The 21142-nt window shown below is 40.7% G+C and overlaps 1 protein-coding gene across 16 annotated transcripts in view; it reads right to left on the minus strand.

Annotated features, from left to right (window-relative positions):
- The window catches only part of MAGI1 (membrane associated guanylate kinase, WW and PDZ domain containing 1), a 643929-nt gene that overhangs the window by 67095 nt on the left and 555692 nt on the right, over positions 1-21142 (minus strand). For all 16 annotated transcript variants that reach the window (XM_040246600.1, XM_040246596.1, XM_040246595.1 and 13 more), the window contains 4 exons: positions 20170-20279; positions 17849-17941; positions 11759-11941; positions 10598-11218 (listed from right to left, as the gene is read on the minus strand). In XM_040246600.1, coding sequence (XP_040102534.1) covers positions 10598-11218; positions 11759-11941; positions 17849-17941; positions 20170-20279 — 1007 coding nt within the window. The remainder of the gene's footprint in view (positions 1-10597; positions 11219-11758; positions 11942-17848; positions 17942-20169; positions 20280-21142) is intronic.

Here is a 21142-nt window from a genome sequence, read left to right on the forward strand (position 1 = left end):
ATCCAAATTCCAGACCCTGGGTGCTGGTCTCTGAAGCTCATCACCACTCCCCTTGCTCACCTTTCTTCAGCCACACTGTCCCCCATTCTAGTTCCTTTTTGGGGCCCTGGCATTAACTGTCCCTTGTTCCTGGAATGCTGTTTCCTTCCTTGCGGTCACTCAAATCTTGTCACCTAATTGAAAGCAGCCCTCTCGGCCCTACTCCTCTGTCACTCCCACACCACTTCATCCAGTCTCCTCACAGCACTTCTCTCTGGATGATATTTTCTTGCTCATCTGAATATGTCTGCCCCTTTTCTCCTTCCTGTAGAAAAAAAGGGTCATGAAATCTGGAGTAAACTTGTTTTGTTTGTGGATGATCTGTTTCATTCCCAGTGCCTAGACAATGCCTGGCCCACAATGTTTAGGAATTTGTTCCCCCCTCAAAAGGGAAAACAAAAGAACCTCTTTACATTTAAATGCAGACCTGTAGGTAGAATGAGTATTCTACAGCCCACATACCAATGCAATAATTCTAACTTGAAATTCCTACACTCTTCCAGGAAGGGGAGACAATGTCACCACTCCTTAAAGAAAAGTATAAATCCCGTACACATTTATAATAAATAATGCACAAAAGCAAATAACTTGGTACATTAAGTTTACATTTAATCGCTAAGAAGTTATTAGGGAGCACACTGGATTTAATAAGAGGACTAGACTTTCAAAATTACTAGAAAAACCAAGTAACACAGGTAAGTGGGGAGGTCAATTAATTTGAGATACCAAACCAGATAAACATACCAAGATGACTGCTACATCTTCCTTTTTTAAGTAGAGGTCTGACAAACTGTAAACTGCTGATAGTTCATGCAGCAGATTATATACTATTTTATAGATAAGAATTTAAGGTGAATTTTTTTTTGTGTTAAAGTTTCTTCCCTTTTGGGGATAAAGATACTTTACATAATATAATAATGTAAATTAAACTCCTTAACAGCGGTCCAGTATAACACATGAGATGCTTCCTGGCCAGGTTAAAAGCTGATATGCTATCTCAGGACTGGAACACAGCAGGTAGCCCAAGCGCTGATATGTTTCAAGCGTTTCATGGTCTCTGAGTCTCAATTCCTTGTGACCCCCTGACGTCCAGTTAACACATGTAAAGAGCTGAGAGCAGTACCTACACGTGGAAAGAATTTAATAAATAGGACCTATTATCATTATTATCTTTATAAAAGAAGTACATTAACCATGAAGTTGCCTTCAGTTTTGTATTTTTCTTCTTTAAAAGGCATTAAAAATAGGAGAAAGGGTAAAATGAAGGATAATCAACATAGCACTTTGGGGCAAAATAATCAAAATCTCTAGAGCAGCACTGTCTAACAGCATTTTCTACGAGGATGCAAAGATTCTAAAGCTGTACTGTCCAATATGGTAGCCATTGGCCACATATGGCTCTTCAGTTCTTGAAATGTGGTCCACCAGACTACATTTTACATTGTATTTAACTTTAATTAAGTAGCCACATGTGCAGAGTGACAACTGCACTGGGCCTGGCGAACAGGCTTAACTGGACCCTGATCCACTGCCATATAAGGTATTTCCTTGTCATTTATTTACTTACTTGAAGCAGAGCTGATTTACAATGTTGTACAGTGATTCAGTTATACACATACATGTGTATGTGAGTGTGTGTATGAGTACACACACACACACACACATAGATTGGCTTTCCAGGTAGCGCAGTGGTAAAGAATCCACTTGCCAATGCTGGAGACTCAAGAGACATGGGTTCGACTCCTGGGCGGAGAAGATCCCCTAAAGTAGGAAATGGCACCCTGCTCCAGTATTCCTGCCTGAAAAATCCCACAGACAAAGGAGCCTGGCAGGCTACAGTCCATGGGGTCACGGAAGAGTCAGACATGACTGAGTGTATGTGTGAGTGTATGTGTATGTGTGTGTGTATGTGTATGTGTGTGTGTGTGTGTGTATTATTTTGCAGACTCTTTTCTCTTATAGGTTATTATAAAATATTCCCTATGCTATACCGTGGGTCCTTGTTGTTTATCTATTATATACATAGCAGCGTGTATCTATTAATGTCAAACTCCTAATTTATCCCTTCCCCTTTGGTAACCATAAGTTTGTTATCTGCCGTCTGTGGGTCTATTTCTATCTTGTATATAAGTTGATCTGTACCATGTTTCCCTTGCCATTTAGAACAGCCCATGAGAGAGGGATGGGTTTTATAGGCCAAGAAGTCTGGGTTGGAAGTCAGGCTATGTCACCTTCATGCTGTGTGATTTCTGAGGTGGCCCATCTCCTGCTGCCCATCTTCCCAGCTCTAATGGTAAGCGGTCATCTCAGGAAGTTATGTCCAAGATGATGAGCACTTATGAAAACAAATGGCCTGGCATTAATTTCTATTTTTCTTTCAATACAGAGAATTTTCTGAAGACCTACAATGTGCCAGGCACGATTTTAGGTGGTGAGGATCCAATCGTGATTGAGACCCAGTCTTTGCTCTCACGGAGGAAAGAGCAGAGCATGATGGCGGGGTGTTTGCTATGTGGCAGTCAGAGCAGAAGCCTGAAGGACAGGAGTGAGAGAGCCCCGTGGTTCTCTGCAAGAGGAAATACACAGACAGAAAAAAGAGCAGCTCTCGGCTGCGCCACAGGACTTTGGAGTTTCCTCTGAATGATGGGACGTCATCCTGACACTAGCAGTGACTGGATCCAATTGACTTTAAATCACTCTGGCTGGAGAATGGACTACAGGAAGCGTCAAGACCTGTTGCAAGGCCACGGCAAGGCCAGATGCCACATGATGGATGGCAGAGGCCGGGGAAGACGTGGGAGGATGACAGGACAGAGAAGGGGAGGGGATGGGTTGTGCTGATGTGAATACACAGGACTCTCCGCCTCTATTAGGACATCACTCAGCCAGCAACCTGAATTTTCCTTTCCGAGGCCCTGCAGCTCAACTGAAGAGATTCTGGCAGTCAAACCTTAAGTGGTGCAATTTGCAATTCATTCTCCAGTCCGTGACCAGAGGGCAAAGAGAACAGAGGCGCCAGATAACTCGGGTTTAACTCTGAGGCAGGGCACAGCTCACTGCGGTTCTAATTATGATGGTTCTACATCGTTTCAGACAGAGGAAAAACACACAACAAAGAAGAGCTAACGCTAATCATGTGCTTGGATGATGCGATTAGATATTGCTTTCCCTATGTGGATCGAAGACGATGTAATCAACTAAATATCATCATTAATTTGTATGAAAATTAAGTTGCATTAATTTGCCATGGACTTCAGACCTTATTCATTCCTTTATGTATAAGCAGTACTGCTCAACAGTTAGGTATTGGAGCTTCTTATCTAAAAGCCAGGAGGCTGCTTAACATAGTGGGTAAGAGATGTGTCTCTGGAAGTAGAATCGCTGGGTTCAAATTCAGCTGTGTGATTCCGGGTAAATCAGTGAGCTTCTCTGGGCCTCAGGATCCTCTCCTCTTAAGTGGAGGTGGAGACTTCCCTGCTAATCCAGTGGTTAAGACTCTGCCTTCCAATTCTTGGGGTGCAGGTTTGATCCCTGGTCAGGGAACTAAGATTCCACATGCCTCGGGGCCAAAACAACAAAACATAAACAGAAGCAATATTGCAACAAATTCAATAAAGACCTCAAAGATAAATAAATAAAAATATAAATGATTTCCTATTTAAAAAATCTTTGAAGGGGAGATAAGGTTTTAATCAGGCTTCCCTGGTGGCTCAGCAGTCAAGAATCCGCCTGCCAGTGCAGGAGAGGCATGTTCAATCCCTGAGTCAGGAAGATCCTCTGGAGAAGGAAATGGCACCCCACTCCAGTATTCTTACCTGGAAATTCCCACGGGCAGAGGAGCCGGATGGGCTACAGTCCATGGGGTCGCAAAAGAGTTAGACACTGCTTAGTGACTCAACAACAACCAGGTTTTCATTATTTCAGAGGGCTCCTGAATTATGACATGTAAAATGTTTAGAACCAACTCAGCCTGGCACACTGTGGAAGCGTTTACTGCTTTTATTACAAAAGCTTTAAGTGTCTTATACATACTTACCAACTAAACCAGAAATTTCCCTTTTGCTTTATACTAAGCAAATTTAACTGTGGAGTCTCAATACCTACAACAAAAGCAATTCCTTTCTTTCCCCTACCAATCACTGCCTTCATTTCCCATAGAGCCCTGTTCAGAATCACACTGCAAATGCATGGTCGCAATGTGGTCGCAACAATGGGATGCTAAGAGGTTTTATTTAAGTGTGTATGTATCGCTTGTACCATAGTAACAATTCTGGTACACAATATAACCAATAATATTTTTAACACTATCATTACTATCACTACCACCATTTTTTATATCTGATTTGTTGTCTTTTAACATCTCTCTCTTATGTTTCAGAAGTTGTGAAGAGTGACTGTGAAGCTACGTAATTAATCTTCTAATGTGACTTGCAGAGGAAGTTAAATTTATCCAGTTGGTATTTAACTGAGACCTTCCCACATACCAGGTTCCCCATGATGTCCAGAGATACAAAAGTACAAGTTGGATTGAGTCTTGCCCTCCAGGAATCCTAGCATTTCATTACTTTATATTCAGATCCTAAAATTACTCAGTGTCCTGACAAGAGCACTCAGTAAACAAAGCATCACTTCTAATTCCGTTTTGATCAGCTAAAGCCACTCGGGGGATGAGCTCAAAAGAAGCATCTCTGAGACCAAGTCCTCCTTTCTAACCTCCTCTAAAGTAGAAAAATATCAAATTTGGGAGCTGCAATGGACCTTAGCGAAGATGGAGAAATCTATTGCTTAGAAAGTAGACTTTAGAAGAAGAATATTACTTAGAAATGAAAACAACTGTTCAACTTTATAAACTTATTTAACTCCCATTTATATGTCACAGAATCAAAATGAGAAGGAATCAGGAGGGCAAGAGCCTAAAACTGATTCCAATTCTGATTTTATATCAGAATTGCTGGTAGAGCTTCTAAAAAAAATACAGGTGCCTGCACATCGTGTACTCAGATTAAGATTCTGCAGATAAAGGATAAAAACTCTTTTTAAAAAGAGAAAAAATAAGCTACCACACTCAGGGGCTTCTGATACCAGATAAGATCAGTAATATACTACTCATCACGTGACTGCTTCTAGGTCAGGAACTGGCACAAGTGCTACTTTTTTCAGATGGCTTGCCTAAAGTCACAAAGGGGATAAAGGCAGGAGAGGGAATTTAAACTTGCATCACCTGACTCTCGAATCTTTCTTTCCTCTACATACCAATGGAAGTATTGGCATAAAATTAGAGCAGTCATCCTAAACATGATTTAGTTCAAAATATCCTTTTCTTTTTTTTTTAAGATAAAGAAATGAGTCTCAGCGCAGGAGTTGTAACCCAGTCAGAGTTATAGAGGAGTTACAGGCAGAGGCTGAACTAGAGGCAGACTCCTGGAACCCTCAGTTTAGCTTTTTCTTTTAAATATCACTTAAAACAAGATGATTAAAACACGCTTAATCCTTGGAAGAGAAGCTGTAGCAAACTTGGTGCAAGAAAAATCAAAGATATCACTTTGTCAGCAAAGGTCTGTTATAGTCAAAGCTATGGTTTTTTCAGTAGTCATGGACAGATGTGAGAATTGGACCATAAAGAAGGCTGAGCACCAAAGAACTGATGTTTTCGAACTGTGGTGCTAGAGAAGACTCCTGAGAGTCCCTTGGATTGCAAGGAGATCAAACCAGTCAATTTTAAAGGATATTAACTCTGAATATTCATAGGAAGCACTGATGCCAAAGCTGAAGTTCCAATACTTTGGCCACTTGATGCAAAGAGCTGACTCTCTGAAAAGGTCCTGATGCTCGGAAGGAATGAGGGCAGGAGGAGAAGAGGGCGACAGTGGATGAGATGGTTGGATGGCATCACGAACTCAATGGCCAGGAGTTTGAGCAAACTCCAGCAGATGGTATAGGACAGAGAGGCCTGGCATGCTGTAGTCCGTGGGGTTGCAAAGAGTCAGACATGACCTAGTGACCGAACAACAACAAAAACAAAATGATATGTACTTTCTTTGTTTTCAGTTTGACTACGCTGAATCTTAGTTGTGGCATGTCGGATCTAGTTCCCTGACCAGGGAATGAACTCAGGCCTCTTCATTGGGAACTCACTGGCCCACCGGGGAAGTCCTCAGTTTAGCTTTTTCAATACACATCTTCTGTCAAAGTAAAACACACATTCTTCTCTTTCAAAAAATATTCCAAGTTGTTTCTTGAACACAGTATTCAGACTCTACTCCCAATGGTATCTTCAAAAGCATCGTACTTCCTACTGGGTATAAATTAGCCAAATACACAGGGGGCACAGGTAGTTATGCTACATATAGCATAATTCCTTTTTGAAAATATAAACCTTTAGGAAACAAATTCTTCATCTTTTGTAAATTAAAAAAAATTATTCAAAACAACAGTAATAACCTTGGAGCATCATTTTCCAAACACCTAAAAAAGACTCTAGACTCACACTGGCGTCAGGTGATGGGTCTTCTGAATGCAAATGCTCTGTGAAAAATTAAGAAAAATAAAAGGCATTCTCCTGACTGGACAGCAGAGGGAGAAGGAGGAATGGACTGGCCATGGGAAGGTGGGAAGCCAGCCAAAGGAAGAAGGGGCTGCCCTTTATAGAACTTGACTGCTGGCCACAGTGACGGACTTGTCTAGGGAGAAGACACCTGTAAACAAATCAGTAACGATCCCAACTGACAAGGCTATGGATGGACACCCCCAGCAAGCCCAAGCCTGACCCAGAAATCTGTCTCCAGAAATGTATAAATAATATTTCAACCTCTGCTTATTTTCAGGTTGGCAGGAGGGAGATGGAAAGAAAAACAAAATGCACCTGATCTCAACCAGAACAAAAATAAAAAATGAGTTTAGGAGACTAAGAGTGAAAACCAAAATGCAAATATAGCTAAGTTTTGCCCCAAAGTAGAAAGACTACTTTAAAGCACAGAAAGTGCCATCCTTGAGATATGAAATCCCGAGAATCAAGAAAAGTGTGGACTTAATGAGTTTATCAATCTGCTTACCAGCAGTTAAGACAGAAATGAGATTCATTAGAAAGAATCAGTGAAGTGCCCATTTGCTTTCTCATTTAACCTAGCTGCTATCCTTATTGATCATCAAACCTTCTCATTTACACTCCCATCATACAAGAAGAATGATTAAAATGCCAGCTCTGATTCAAATAACTGATATATGGCAGAAACAAATATATTTATATGCTTTCTAGAAAGATTAACAGTAGCTGGTGCTGGCTTGCCACGGGAAGATGTACAAACTTTCTATCCGACACATAAATCAAACACAAAGCATACAGCATATTTTAAAGACTGCTGATGTTACAGTGATTTTAAATGACTCAGGTTCTGGAATAAAATATGCAGATGTTGACTAATGTGGTAATGTATTCTGGAGCTTCTCTTATTAATTTAATGTTATAAAATGCAATGGCACTAACTGAAGGACAGTCTGAGGAATTAAGAGAGAAAATAAACATATTTGAAATCAAGGGTATTTTATTTTTAACCCATACTTTATTGATGAATAGTCTGATCATTTCCATTGGATTTCACTGTGGTTAAAGATTCTTTAACATGTTTCCCTGCACACTCTTCAAAATATTTTTTAAATTTAATTTTATTATTGGAGTATAATTGCTTTACAAGGTTGTTTTAGTTTCTGCTGTACAACAAAGTGAATCAGCTAGGGATATGTTTTTATTTATTTATTTTTTAAAATTTATTTATTTTTTATTTTACTTTACAATTCTGTATTGGTTTTGCCATACATTGACATGAATCCACCATGGGTGTTATAATGAGCTGTTTGCTATCTTGGGCAGATTCATTACAAAATGGTTCCATTAACCATCGTGGTTTAGTAGATTACAATGATACTTTGTTTTTCATCCCTTTGAAATTAAATTGAATGGAAAAGAAAAACTGAACAGAATGACAAAAGAAATGGAGGGGCAAATAAATGAAGAAGGAGAACAGTGTGATTTGTAATGTCAAATGAGCAGTGGCTGAATCAGAGATGCCCTGATGTACCAAAAACTATCCACAAGTTTCCAACTTGCTGGCCACTAAAACCAGCAAATATGCAAAAATCATCGGTATTCAGAGTTAAGTAAAGCAGAATACTGGACTGGAAACCGAAGAATCCGGGTGAACGTCTCAATCCTGCTCTTGGTTGGTGCCTGCCTACCTTTCAGGGACATGGGAAGCAAGGCCTGAGAGGTGCGTGTAGGTTTGAAAAGCACTTTGTAAACTTCCCTCCTGCTTGTGAGTGCCCGGTACCACCATCTTCCACCCTCTCCCCCTCCTCCTCATTCTTAACCTCAGGTCAATTCCTGTAACATCTTGGTCACTGTTTAAAACACGTCTATGAAATCAAGTGATCTGGGTACAAGAAGACACTTCAAAATATTATTGGTAGAAATAACTCTTTGAAAAAAATGTGCAAATGGCTTTTATACCTGTTTAAGAATGATGAATTGAGCACTGTGAGTCACACACAGTTCTGAATTCTGGATTCCCTTCCAACAACCCCAAGCCCTCCAACAACCCCAATCATTTTGATCACAGAACACATAGTTTCATGAGAGCCCAAGATCATCGCTATTGCAACATACACAAGCTTTTCCACCTCCATGAAACAGAGAGAAAGTAGAAGTCTGGTCCTGATCTTTTTTCAGAGGGTCAGAATACTCCGTGCATAAACACCTCATGTTGGCAAGAGTCAGGGGAACTACCAATCTCCTGCCCAGTGTGGGAGGTAATCAATCAGGATTAGCCACAAACACTGACCCAGGAAATATTTCTCAGTGTGAGGTCCTGGAAGTTCTGGTGGGCTGGGGGTGCTGACAGGGGAAAAAGAAGAAAGCCAACTGTCTCAAGATTTATTTAGAATACCTCACTTCTCTGAGATTCTTAACCACTTCATCAAAATGTGGGTATGCTGAAATGTTTTTAATATGATTCATGGAACTGTTGCTCCCACCAAGGGAAATAATAATCACATGTCCTTTCATTCATTATCTGTTTATGCATGAACACCTAGGAGGAGTCAGGCACTACGTTAAATGCTAGGGACACAACTGTCAACATGCAGACGTGGGCCCTGGCTTTAAGGATATTAAATTCATTAAATTCTAATGGAAAAGGGAGAACAACAAACAAAAATAAGAAAATGTACAAAACAATGGCTTGAGATAACAGCGACTGTGATAAAAGCTAATAAGAAATGGAGTGATGTAACAGGGATTACACAGGATTGTTGGCGGTACGTTAGAGAAATAATCAGAGAATCCCTCTCTCAGGAAGAGACTTGAATGAGACTGAGCCAGCCAAGTGAAGAGTTGGGGAAAAGTTTTCCAAGCAATGGAAACAGAAAGTGCAAAGGCCCTGAGACAGAAGGGCTTAGAAAACTGAAGGGATCACAGAGAAGCCAGGTGGCCAAGCACACTGAGGAAGGGAGAGGAGTGTGAAATGAGGCTGGAAGAGCGGCCAAGAGCTACATTTCACATGCATGCTGTGCAGACCAGGTTCAGGAGACTTACAGGATAAAGGTTTTCAAATCTTAATGGATTTTAAAAGGCACAGTTTGATTTACATTTAAAGGAAATTGAAACAGAGCAGGACACCATGGTTCTTTCCCTCCAGGTCTTCCGCCTGTCTTTTGTCCATAGAAAAACTTTAGTCAAAGATTAAGTTTAATCGGAGAAGTGAGAAAATGCAGAAGCAAATGAAAACAATCAAACAGAACCAAAAAGTATTAGTTTAGTCACTAAGCAAAGTCAGGAACCTTGAGGTCCTCCTCAGTGGCTACAGATAGCATTTGCAGCCATATCCTTTGAGCTGCTTTATAGACACTGAAACACCCATCAGGTGGAATAAGCTACCTACCTGATGATCAGAATGTAGCCATGACATAAACTGCCACAATTCTGAGAACTGGCCTCAAAGAAATGAGAATAAACTGATCCTGGAACTGAAAACTACCTGCCTTTGCAACAATCAAAATGACACTGATCAGACCACTGCATGACCAACTTTAAGACGACTATGCTGTTTCCACATGTAGCCTCTTCTCTCTGCCTATACAACTCCTCCTTCTGCCTATAAAAGTTCTGGCCCACTGAATGTCAGTGGGGGAGGGCCGGGTGGGGATTGGCCTCTGGACACGAGTCCACTCTCCCTCGCCTCCAAAACAAAGTGAATTTTCCTTTCCACCAGCCTTGCATTTTTATTGGCTTTTCAGTCTGGAGCAGCTGGATCCCACTCTCAGCAACAGTGTTACCCTATGTGCATGCCCTTTGTATAAACACATAATGTATAAACATAACCTTTAGTCTAAAGAGGCTAGCATTTGGAGAAATCAGAAGGCATTTTGAATGCATTTCCCAGTATTTAAATAAAAATGATCTTAAAGGAGGAGACATTTAGAAAGACCCAAAGACCCATCGCATAACCAGTATATATAACAATGGATGCAAGGTTTTAAAAAAATGAATCAAAATAAATCCACATACCTCCTCGTTGCACCAATAATGTGACCTCACTTCCCTTTGGACATTCGATGAGCATGTCCACGACTTGGTTGTGAGTTAGGGCCTGCACATTCTTCTTATTAACTTCCACTATAAGATCCCCTTCTTTCAGGCCTCGGCACCTTGGACTGTCAACAATCTGTTTCACTCTTTGGCCGCCACCCCCAGGACTGTCCGCGATAGTAAAACCAAAACCCATCGGCCCTTTGACTATATGAACAGTTATGAGTTCCGGCTGAGTGGCTATGGAGGAAGCCAAAGAGACAGTGTCATTGGGGTAACCATGGGAACCATTTGAAGCCACATCCGCAGGGCTGCTTGGCCTGGCATCCTTCATACTGCTGACTTTGCCTGTTTTACTACTGTGACTAGCTGGCGAGTCATAGGTCTCTTGCCCATTCACAATAATTGGTTCTTTGTCCAAAATGGCCACCGAGGTCACTAAACTTGTATTGGGGTCATCTGGGTCAAAAGGCAATGGATAACCTCGGCAGAGTTCAAGGTCCACGCTGGCACCAATGGGAATGGACTGGAAGATTTTCACAACTTGTGCGTGCGTGTGTCCCAAAACACAGGTGTCATTCACGCTCACAATTACATCTCCTGCAAAAAAGTTGGGGATTAAAAAGACTGCCCAGGAAAGTTCTATCAATTTTATACTATAAAATCCTACCAATAAGAAGTTGAACTGAAATTGGATTAGGGGGTGATACTGCAAGGCACAAAAAGACAGCTGTTATTACTTTGTTTATGCTAATAAGGCATTCTTGTAGCACTTACTGTCTTCCATGCTAATGGGAATATAATGATCATTGAAAGAACATTTGAGCTTTTTTGTAAAACAAACAAACAAACAAACAAACAAAAAAACATCACTGCAGAATACGAAGTTGAGAATTCATTCATTCAAATGGATCTGCATTTTTAGTAAATTACTCGTTTACTATACTCGACAGCACCCTAACAGTTCCCCAAAAGGGAAAATGTTAAAGCAGCTTCAAAGTTTTTCATCTATACCAGGGAACACATTTACATAGTACAGGAAGCTTCCTCATTCGCCAAGGTTTTAAAGGACAATGACAAGCTCAGGACATCATGGTGCTGTCTGGTCCTGACCACACAGGACCACGTAGTGTCTCATACCTGTCTCCATCTTGCCATCCAGGGCGGCAGGACCATCTAGGACCAAGCTCTTGATTTGCAGAAACTCGTCAGGTTCATCCCCTCCAACAACTGTGAAGCCAAAGCCACGACTGCTTTTCCGCAGCTTTGTGTGAATGAATTTGCCTTTCAACTCTGAAGGGTTTCGTGTAAAAAAGGGTTTGCCTGCATCAAAATAAGATGTGGAAGGAGGGTCACCATGAGTGAAAAGATGAAGTAAATAAATAAGAAATGATACAAGTTAGACATCTCTCTCCAAACTCCTGTGCTGGGGCATGGGGGCACAGAGGGGTTTCAAGAAAGTCCTTCTTGATTCCAGTTATAAGGGAATTCCCAGACCCTTCTGTGTAAGGAGGGGGCTAGGGTTCACTGTGTGTCAGCACGAAGATCAAAAGAAAATGTAACAGAAGGATGACACTGGTGTCCACTCTCTGACACAGACCCTTGGTCTTGTTTCATGTAATTTGACAGCAACTGAGCTGCTATGAGGCCCTTCAAAAAAAAATGGCGTGGGTCTTTGCTTGGTGTCTTTTGTTTTGTTACAGATTATATTTTCTACTACGGCTTCCAGCATGTTGTCTTGAGTTTGGCTCCCATTTGTAGAGTCAATTACACAGAAACTTTTCAAAGAGAAAACTCATTCTGAAAATAAACAGATGATACCAGGAGACATAGTGTGGTCACAAAGAATAACTCATATAAATAAAAAATGGAGAATCATGGGACTTCCCTGTTTGTCCAGTGGTTAGGAGGCCTTCCCTGTGGCTCAGTCGGTAAAGAGTCTGCCTGCAATGCAGGAGACCCGGGTTCAATCCCTGGGTCGGGAAGATCCCCTCGAGAAGAAAATGACAACCCACTCCAGTATTCTTGTCATAGAGAATTCCATGGAAGAGGAGCTTGGTGGACTACAGTTCATGGGGTCACAAAGAGTCAGAAACAACTGAGAAACTAATACACACTCTCTCTAAGACTTCACCTTCCAATGCAGGGGACGTGGGTTCAACCCGCATTCCCAGTTGTCTGGGAAGACTGTACATGCCCCAGCACAACTAAGCCTGTGCACCACAACTACAGAGACCCTGCAACACAATCACTGAAGCCCGAACAACCTAGAGCCCGTGCTCCAGACAAGAGACACCACCACAACAGGAAGCCCACAAATGGCAACCAGAGAGTAGGCCCCCGCTCGAAGCAACTGGAGAAAGCCCATGCACATCAATGAAGATCCAGCACAACCAAAAATAAATAAATAAACAGAGAATCGCTATTTTAAAAATTAAAAGGAGTCACTACTTTGAATTGAATTCTAAATTCAACCAGTTTTTTCTGTCCATTTGTATCATTTAACAATTAGTGAAATAGCCTGCTGCTGCTGCTGCTACTAAGTCGCTTCAGTCGTGTCCGACTCTGTGCGACCCCATAGACAGCAGCCCACCAGGCTCCCCCATCCCTGGGATTCTCCAGGCAAGAACACTGGAGTGGGTTGCCATTTCCTTCTCCAGTGCATGAAAGTGAAAAGTAAAGTGAAGTCGCTCAGTTGTGTCCGACCCTCAGCAACCCCATGGACTGCAGCCTTCCAGGCTCCTCTGTCCATGGGATTTTCCAGGCAAGAGTACTGGAGTGGGGTGCCATTGCCTTCTCTGGTGAAATAGCCTAGGTATGTCCAAAATCAGTTGTCTCATTAAAAATAAATTAACAGATATACAGCTAAATAGCTTCCAAACATTTAGTGAATTCTCTTGATAACATTCACAAATAACATTCTGCACACAAATCCAATATTTTATTTTGAGTTTGGGCATTTCTCTGTAATTGAGAAGCTCAACTGAACTTCCCCTATTATCCCAAAGTAGTGAACATCATTCTCGGTGCAGACTCTTTCAGCTCTCCTATTATGCTTCCTATCTCCTGCCCTTGACACAGCTTCCCCATATGCCTTATTACTTTTCTACCAAAAATGTTATCCAAAAAAAAAGGAGAAAAAAAATCTCCATGTCTCCAAATACCCCTGCACTAGGAGGCTGGCACGCAGGAAGCAAAGTTATTTTTGGTTAACTACATCTAAAAGGTCTTTTTAAAAAGGTCTCTGGGAACACATACAATTTTTAATTGCACATTTCAAAAGTCTCTGGCTCTTAAGAAGTCTTCTTTAAATTGCCTGGAGTCACAGGTCTGCTCACTAACCTCCTCCCCTCTACTGTAGTCCCAAGGCTGGCTGGAAGCACAACAAACTATAGTCCTGTCACCATGGCTAAAGAAAGGCAAGACCGAGCTGGATTCACCATGAGAAGTCATCTGCCAAAGCACCAGGGAAGGGACGTCAAGCGCAGTCAGGGATTGTACTGAAAGAGTTGCTATGACAATTACTAGATGGAAAATTGAGAACTGTTCAGATAACTCCCAAATTTCCTTTTATGGGGTATGTGAATAGCAGCTATTCTTGAAGCAGAGGCTATTAGGGAAAGCTTTAAGGCAAACACATATTTCACTTAGGCAAAGACATCAATACCCATCAACTTTTCAGTGAGACACTCTCTGTCCCCTTATTGAATACTGCAATATCTCTTCCAGCATTCACAATCCCCCTTACCTGCTTTACTTTTGATCTCAGCATTTATCACCATCCTGCACAGGATACAGCTTACTCACTGATGGGGGTTTTATCTCCCTCTCCCCCGTACCCCACTGCAGGAGGGGCACTGCACTTGCTCACACATACAACACTAGAACAAACTCCACAAGGATTCCTGATTGCATGTCCAGAGTGTAAATCAAACATGGCCTGTTTCATCGTGTGTGCTCCCAAAATGTGTGTTGAATGAACGAATGAATAAGAGCACAAAGAAATGAAATTTAACGTGTCTTTGAGAAGGCTGCAAGAGGTGGCTGGGTGTGCAAGTTTTTCACCCGGATTATAGCAAAGTTAGAAAATGTAAAAATGTGTCTGGCAGTTTATCTAAATGAACGTTTTAAAAAGCCATTAGCATATTTTGAGTTGAGAATGCTTTCAGCTTAAAAGAGACATGAAGAGGACTTCGAAATTACACACTGACTTCCTGTTTCAACATTTAACTAGGGAGAGAAGATCAGAGGGTTCCACATTTATGCACATTTTATTACGTTTTATGTACAGGTAGGTCATCAGTTACTGTAGCTTTGGAGAAGTGCTTTTCTATATACAAGCAGTAGAATGAGGAGCTCTCTGCTGCAGCCTTGTGGCACATGTAATTTTCTAAGACAGGCTAATCTGCTGACTAGTCAGTAGTTGTAAGATCTGGTGATGTGGAAGGATCACCTGGGTAGCTTTTTAAAAATGTACTCATTTCTAGGGCCTGCCCTGGATTCACTGAATCTGGAACTTCTGCATCTCGACCCAAAAACATCTACCCATGAACAACCTGTAGCTGCTTGCTTCTCTGCCAAGTTGGCACTATTCTTGGAACTAGTATCTGAACACCATAAAACAGTGTTGCCCCAGAGTACTTCCTGTGACACCAGAAATGCTCGCTATCTACACTGTCCAATACAGCAGCCGCTAGCCAAAAACAAGGCTTTCGTGACTCCTTGAAACGTGGCCAGTGGAAACAAGAAACTAACTTTTTTATTTTTTAAAACTGTAATTAACTTGAATTTAAAAGGTAACGTACCCAGTAGCATCCAAACTGAATGGCATACATTAAGATGATGAGGTATCCCACACACACACAAAAAACACAACAAAAAGGTTTAAGTCAGAAGTTAAACTGTTTCTAATGACACCCAGGGTTCAACTCTGTGCTCTACTACTTCCTGGCTGTGTGTAAATTACTAAAGCTCTCTCTGCCTTGAGTGTCAGATGTATAAGTGGAGATAATGAGAGTACTAACCTCACTATTTACATGATAGTTGTAAGAAGGAACGGTGACAGATAACATAGCTGAAGTGCTCAAGGAGGTGCCTGATGCATAAAAAGAGCTCAATCAAAGTAGGTTATTATTTTGTTGATGGTGGTGGTGAAATGGGTAGGGTGAAGGGGTAGCTGCAAAATCTCTGAGCATAAAGCTGGAAGCTGGAGAGATTTCCCAAGAGCAAATCTCTTTAAAGTTAACATTTTCTGAGTTGAGAAGCATACTCTCTTGATCAGAGGAAAGTTCAGTTGAGCAATGAACTCAGCAAAATTAATACCAAACAATCTAACCCTATTAGCTACACAGCTTCTTCCTGAGAGTACTGTCAGGAACATAGACCAGGATACTTAACAGGTACACAGGGAACTCAGAGTTGTAACCAATGGTGATAAAGCCCAACTTAATGTTTCTTACAACTGTAGCTTGGAGTCAAAGAGTATGGATTTAAACTGTCTTCCATGGTACTGGTTATATTTTGAAGATTACGATTATGCTTGTAAGACAACAATCAATATAGAGACTATAGAGTAGAAAGTTTTAAGAACAGACTATTTCCCACAGGGAGTTCAGTGAGCCTTCCCAAACCTCAACCACTAGGGGACCCAAGAAGATTAAAGAAGAAAAGGGTGGGGGAAAGAAAGAGAAAAATCTGAAATAAAGTTCCTCATACAGATCAATACTGTCTGGACTCTTAACTCAGTTGGTGCACGAAGCATTTGACACTCAGAATCTGAAACTTTAAAGCTCTAATTTATTTAATCTCTAAGACAATCCTTTAAGGAAGCCAGGCTGTTTATCACGGATGTACATACGTTATTTCACACAATAATAAATTTAGCAGAGAGGATGAGATCTAGTTCAGGATATCCTACTGTGGAAAAACAAAACAAAACAAAATGCAGTCTCATACCTCCATGCGATTTAAAGTCTGAAGAGGAATACAACAAAAACCTTAGATGAGCAGAAGCTGGCAGAGCAAAGAGTGGGAGGAAAAGACAGCTGCAAACAGAGAACAAGCATATGCAAAGACCCTGATGTGTCCATAGTCTGGAGGACTCAAGGAATTAACAAGAGGTTCAAGGAACTGAAAAGTTAGTGGAGTTAACTTACCATAAGAGAAAGAAGTAAGACAACATGAAGTTGAAGAAGGAATTTTATACTTTAAAAATACAGAGGAGCCCACAATCCTGTTGATATTAATTTATATATCATTATCTTCTATGTTTTGTCTCTATTAAAAACATTATCACCATTAAATGGTATCAAACTATTTTATACAAGTTGATATTAATACTAATCTCATAATATCAGCTAAAAGGGAAATAATTTTTCTTATAAAAATAAAAGTGGAGGAATGAAAATTAGGGAAAAGGGATCTCTTACCTATCTTTTAATATCTAACACATTTATATCTTTAAAAATGTAGAGAGAAGAGAAGACAAATTTTACAGCTTTGTATTGGTTCTGTAACATACTCCCCAACACTATTAAGTATGATGTTTATCCTATTTTTTTATTTAAAAGAAAAAAGCTAAAGAAAAAAATCCCCAAATCTTTTCTATCCTTTAAAAAGTAATGAGGCCTGAAAGTAGCAAGATTCTGAGTTTCCAATTTTCTGTAATGAATCTCAGTAGGGATGCATACTATTTGTGAATGTAAATAAGTGAGAACCAATGAAACGTTGTAAAACATGCATAAATGCCCAAACTGCAACAAGAACAGAGGTTAGAGTGTATAACACAGTAATATCAAACCATTTTACATTTACAAGAAAATCTTAGTCAAAAGCAAATACATTGACTAGAATGTTAAAACAGGCAGTGCTGAATTTTCAATGTATCTTATCTAACACAGCATTAAATGTGTGTGTTCTCTAAATTTAGGGTTCACAACTCAACATGATTTTGTACACCACCCTCCGCCCCACTCCCAGCAGCATTTGGCAATATCTGGAGACAGTTTTGTTTGTCACACTGGGAGAGGGTTTCTCCTGGCACTGAGGGGGTAGAGGCTGGGAACACTGCTCAGTCCCTACCATATATACAGGTCAGCCCCACAACAAAGAACTATCTTTGGAACAATCTTTTGGAAAGATCTGGGAATTATCAGATTTCATTTTTTAAAGTTTCTTTAAAAAAATCGAACTTTTGAGCCGAAGTAGGATGCGATTATAAAAACACGTTACCCTGAAGCGGAGCTTCTCTGGCTGGCTCCGGATTACTTGGGGGGTGGTTTGGAATAGCAGGAGGCACAAGCGATGGATGGTCTTCTGTCCATTCTACAGTGAAAACAAGAAACAGGTTACTGTTTTCCTTCCCATCACTGGTCACCTTACTTAGGATTCACCACCGTCTTCATCATAAAACTACCCAAGCCAATAAAACCAGAACCAGAGAGCTCCACTTGAAAAGAAATTGGTATCTGATCCTATTCTACGTAGAGCTTCCCAGGTGGTGCTAGTGGTACAGAACCCTCCTGCCAGTGCAGAGACATAAGAGATTGGGTTCAATCCCTGGATCAGGAAGATCCCCTAGAGGAGGGCACTGGCAACCTGCTCCAGTATTCTTGTGTGGAGAATCCCATGGACAGAGCAGCCTGGCAGGCTACAGCCCATATGGCTGCACAGAGTAGGACACTACTTAGCACAGCTACTCTGTTAAGGTGCCTCCCTCTGCGTGTGTGTTTATGTCTCTTTCTCCTAAGACCTCTGAGGACAGAAATTAAAATACAACCAATAAAATCTCCAGTTCTCTCTGGCTGCAGAGTTCAAAGTGAGATCAAGTAAAAAATATATCAGAAAAGATACACAGTAAACTAAAGCAGGCCCAATAAGGCAGAAACTTCTATAATTCATCTGAGACTTGGCTGGACAGCTGAAGTCTGCTTGGCTGGGGCAGTAAAGGTAGGTTTCAGGAGTTTGGTAAGGTGCTGTCCCCTATCATCTCTAAAACCCGAGGGGGACCCATTATGAAAACCCCTGAGTCCTAACTAGTCTAAGTGTATGAACTAAGTGTAGTCGCGTTCACTTTGAAGACCAAGAAATAACTCACTGCGAATGAATCTTAAGATTCATCCCAAACTCACCTTTCCAGCTAAGCTAACACAGTCAACTGTGTACACAGAGTCAATTTTACACTCATTTTTCAATTGTACATTCTCACTCCCCAAATTCATAAAAATATTTTTTTAAATTTTTAAATAGAAAAGAGATTAAGGTAGAAAGGAGAACTTTTCAGTAGCTGAATGTGTGCACGCACACACACACACAGATACATACAAACACACTCTCTAAAATACAGTCTATGGCCGTGGTTGGCAAACTATGGCTTACAGGCCAAATTGGACCCCATGCCTATTTTTATAAAGCTTGCAAGTCAAGAATGGTTTTCACACATTTCTATATGATTAAGAAGAATATTTTGTTGACACATAAATTATATGACACTCAAATTTCAGTGTTCAGTGTTTCAGCCACATATATTTGTTTACAGTTTATAACATATTTCATACCATAAGGGCAGAAATGAGTAGCTGTAAGAGATGCTGTATGAATAGCAAAGCCTAAAGTGTTTATTATCTGGTCATTTACAAAAAAAGTTTGCCAACTTCCATGCTATGGTCTATATTTATGAAGTTCACTATGATAATAAGAGAAGTACTGAATTTTATATTCATATAAAAGGAACAGTAAACCTAATATTTTTAAAGACTGCGATGAAAAATGAAGAAAAATCTAAGCATCTGCTCATAAACAGAGGGCTAAATGAAGTAAAGAGATTCATAAAAAGAATATTATGCAGTCATTAAAAATCCCAAGGTAAATATATATTAAGCAGCCTTGAAAATGTGCAAGAAATATATTTAACTGAGAAAAATAGGCCAGAAAACTAATATGTATGTAAATACAGAATGTATTCATATACATAAATTATGACCTGGTGTTTGTTAAAATCTGCATATTTGTACATCCCTAGAAAATTTCTGCACATTGCTTACTGCTGAGAATAGAATGGGAACCAGCAGGGGAGACGTAAATGTTCTCCACTTCTGAACTGTTCATGTTTTTGTGAAGAGCACAAAGTAACTTTTAATTTTTTAAAAGCACTGAAAATTACCAGCTTTTTCTGATGCCTACATGCCTACAATTAAAAGTTAGTTCCATACCCTGCACATCTTAAAGTGGTCTGGATTTAGATACCAGGTGCTGTGCAAAAGCTCCTAGGGGCAAGGGAATTCTGTCACCATCAGAAATGTTCTCCAATCTAACAGCCCCTTTTTAAATCAGAGTGGAGATTGGGTGCTTTTAAACGGGGCCCCCCACTTTAGCTGTCTGGGTTTGGGGTGTGGACTCTAGCAGAGGTTCTGCATCACTCCCCACACTTCCAGGACATTGAGTTCCTAGCACCACACAGGACATGATCATCGCGGCCACTTCTGACCACACGGGGGTGTCAGTGCCCAGGCTTTGCCTGGAGCTCCTGGCCCACAGATAGAGGGAAAGCCAACCTTCTGGCTGCTGCTGCTGCTGCTGCTGTTGCTGCTGCTGCTGCTCCAGCTGCTTCTTCCGTTTGGCTTCTAGGACTGGGTTCTCATACTGTGTCTTCCTGTTGATGTGGCTGAAGCAGAAGGCATATTGCACTCAGTTAGGAAACATGTTGTCCCACAAGCAAAATGCCAATCAGGCCAAGTTCCCTTGATTGGACCTGAGCAAAGCAGGTGGTTGAGCATTTTGTGTCAAAAAGCAGTTAGGAAGATACAACAAAAAACAAAAATGAATGGTTTCCACATATTGACTGCTTCTCTGTACCAAGTATTATAAAACCAGTTTTATATGTGATTTATCTTAAAAATCTTCAGTAAATGCCAAGATGAAGGTCCTATTTTTATTGTTATTTTGTGGATAAGGAAAGTAAGTTTCTGAGCAGTTAAGTACCAGCTGACCTAACAAAAAAGCTAGTCAGCGCTAAGGAGGCTTCGCATAGCCAGCTTTCAAGTCCCAGGACTATAAACACCGACTCTCGCAAATGTCCAAAGAATCACGTGACAAAGAACACTTCTTTAATTCAACAAGAAGTCAGTTACAGAATTATTTTTAAATGGAGCTGAAAGTGGAGATGTGGTGTTCTCTGTAACACGTAGTGCCAAAAACTGTGTGTAACTTTCTACAGTTCATGGAACCATAAGCACCCTGGCCCTCAAAGATCAAGTTAAAAGAAGGACTCTACCAACATCTGTCAACTATTTTGATCAGTAGGCATGGAGTCAGGATTCAAAGTATAAGCCCTAGGCAAAAAGATTCCAAATGCAGCTAACCTAAGCAAATGTGATGTGAAGTGACAAAGACCCAGATACTTCAGATGGCTCCAGAACGAATAAGGCCAAGGAAACAAAAATACACACACACATGTACAAATATATATGTATCCAAAGCATTTTTTTTTCCCATTCTTATTCAGTGTTCAGTTCAGTTCAGTTCAGT

This window comes from Oryx dammah, unplaced genomic scaffold (assembly GCF_014754425.2).
Source record: "Oryx dammah isolate SB20612 unplaced genomic scaffold, SCBI_Odam_1.1 HiC_scaffold_9, whole genome shotgun sequence".
Classification (NCBI taxonomy): domain Eukaryota; kingdom Metazoa; phylum Chordata; class Mammalia; order Artiodactyla; family Bovidae; genus Oryx; species Oryx dammah.